The 2,422-nt window shown below is 41.2% G+C and overlaps 1 pseudogene across 1 annotated transcript; it reads left to right on the top strand.

Moving 5' to 3' along the window:
* The first annotated feature begins 245 nt into the window (after positions 1 to 245).
* Positions 246 to 1,775, top strand: TEOVI_000063900:pseudogene (annotated as a pseudogene). The gene has a single exon. A coding segment is annotated over exon 1 (1,530 nt).
* The last annotated feature ends 647 nt before the right edge of the window (positions 1,776 to 2,422 follow it).

Raw genomic sequence — 2,422 nt, 5'->3', positions numbered from 1 at the left:
GAGTGACGGCAGCACGAACACATGATGTATGACTGATAATAGCTTCCCCAGATAAACCTAAAAGTAAGTGTGACCTGTGTGTTGTATACAGAAGTTAATCCTTCATGCCGCATGTTTCGGAGAACTGCGCTCTATGAACTACAGCCAAATGTTAAAATTTATTTTATATGTTTTTTATATACAGTTTTCCAGGTGGTTTAATGTGGTTTATTTTTCTGATTCTGGCACTATGGAAACCCGATACGGCGAACGCCGCAGGTGAGAATGTAAACGGCCTTGAATTTAACGTGCTTTGTCACATAGTCAACCTGGCCAACGCGGAAAAGATCGAGGACGTAAAAACTAATGACTTGGAGAGCCAAGCGACCAAGGCCTGGGAAGAAATAGACAACATTTTTACAGTTACAGCAAATGACACCTATTACGCCGAAGGCCCAACCGCCATGCCAGACAACAAGGCAGAAGAAAGCAACACCAAAAAAGCAAGAGTAGCAGCATGGGTAAAGAAGCGACAGGATGTAAAAAACCAAAATGAAGAAGGCTCAACAACAGCAAAAAAGTACGTCAGAAAATCCAGATCGGCAATGCGGCTCGACACGCAGCACAAACTCGACAAGCTTTTCATAACAGCAAGCAAACTTCAGGGTCAAATAGCGAGCACACAAAGCCAGATAGATGCAAAAGAACAAGAGATAAAAAAGGCGTTGCGAACGGCATTGATCGGCGGCACTAGAGCCGGCACAGGCGCCAAACCAGCAGCCGATACACAAGCTTTCAGCAACGCCTACACAACGAGCTGCGCCGGCAACGCCGGTCCAGGAAAAAGTTTAGCGAACGATCTGGTATGCTTGTGCGGTGCGACGACTAGCACAGTAGCAAGAACGCTAAAAATGTGCACATCTGTAATAGCAGCCGGCGGTTACACGCAGGATATCGGCACCGCAGCAAACGCGCTTACGGTATATGGAAAACCACAGCCCATATGTGCGAAGACGGCAGAAACCGAAGATGCAACACCGGAAGCGATAACAGAAGCAATAGCGGCGTTCACCGGCGCACTGGGCAGACACACTGGGCTCACCAGCGCAACCAACAACGGCGGCTATGTTTTGGGAAAGGGTGAAGACAACGCTGCCGAATGCACCGGCGGAGCTGGCTCTCAGCAATCTTACGTAAACTACCACGGAGTTATAACCACAGGCCAAGCAAAACCGCTAACAACAGCGATCGCGTGGCTACGGCAACTTGCGGTTGCACGAACGGCACTAAACGCAAGAAGGAAGCTGACACAACAAAAGGAGAAGGAACAAGCTCGTGTGATATCACTAGCAGACAAAATGCACGAATTGTACCAAGAGGCCTTACATGGTGAGTTTCCAATCACGAAAGAAGCGACGAGCCAACCACAAACGACACCAGATCTTGAAAAGCAAAAAGTGTGCGAAAAATACACTAACAAAACTGCGTGTCAAGCAAATTCTTGCAAATGGAGTGGAGCTGCACAAACCAAAGGAAAGTGCGAAGCTAAAACCCTCGAAGAGGAGCAGAAAACCCAAGGAACATGAGAGCAAGCAGGAGCTGCAGCTACAACTGGATGTGCAAAGCACAAAAATCAGCCTGATTGAGAAAATAACAAAACAGACAACAAGAAAAATTGTGCATGGAGAAGGGGTAAAGATAATGAGGATGAAAAGGATACGGAAAAATTCCGAAACGGTAGTTTTCTAGCAAACAAACAATTTGTTCTCATGGTTTCTGCATTTGTGGCCTTGCTTTTCTAAAAGAATTTCCCCCTCAATTTTTTCCCTTTGCTAAAAATTTGCTATTTAATATATTTTAACACGAAAATTCAACCGAGATTTTTTTGTTGGTTGTAAGTTTGTGATTCTAAATTTTTTATGATAGCTAAAAGAATTTTTCCAATTTTTTTCCTGTTTTATTTTTTTTGAATTTTTATGGTTATTTTTTTCAAGGGATTTAAAGTTTTTTTTAGTTTTCAGAAATTTTAGATTTTTATTAATTTATTCATTTTCTTTATGTTTATTTTTCTTTAAAAATTTTCAAAAAAATTAAAGATTTTGAAGATTTTTGTAATGGATCATCAAAGTTCTATTCAAAATAGAATCAAAAATGAAGGGAACAAAAGCAGGCTAAAAAAGGAATAGGGTTAGGGTTAGGGTTAGGCTTTTTCTTTTACTAATTTATTTTCGTCTTTTTGCGCGAGTTTTTTGGGGGGCTTGATTTTTTTGAGTTATTTTGCTCGATTTTTTTCTCATCTTATTTTAACTTTTAATTTTTTTAATGATGCAGAGACTGTTTTTTATGCGGATCCTATGCCTTATTCGCCAGATAACTGTGCAGCGGCGTTTAATTCTTTTCAAATAACAGCCTGGTTCGTTTTTTAATTCAAAATGTTTTTGCC

This window comes from Trypanosoma equiperdum (genome assembly GCF_001457755.1).
Source record: "Trypanosoma equiperdum strain OVI genome assembly, contig: ctg_20, whole genome shotgun sequence".
Lineage (NCBI taxonomy): Eukaryota > Euglenozoa > Kinetoplastea > Trypanosomatida > Trypanosomatidae > Trypanosoma > Trypanosoma equiperdum.
Note: the sequence above shows the minus strand (reverse complement) of the source record. Positions and strands in the feature narration are given on the sequence as shown.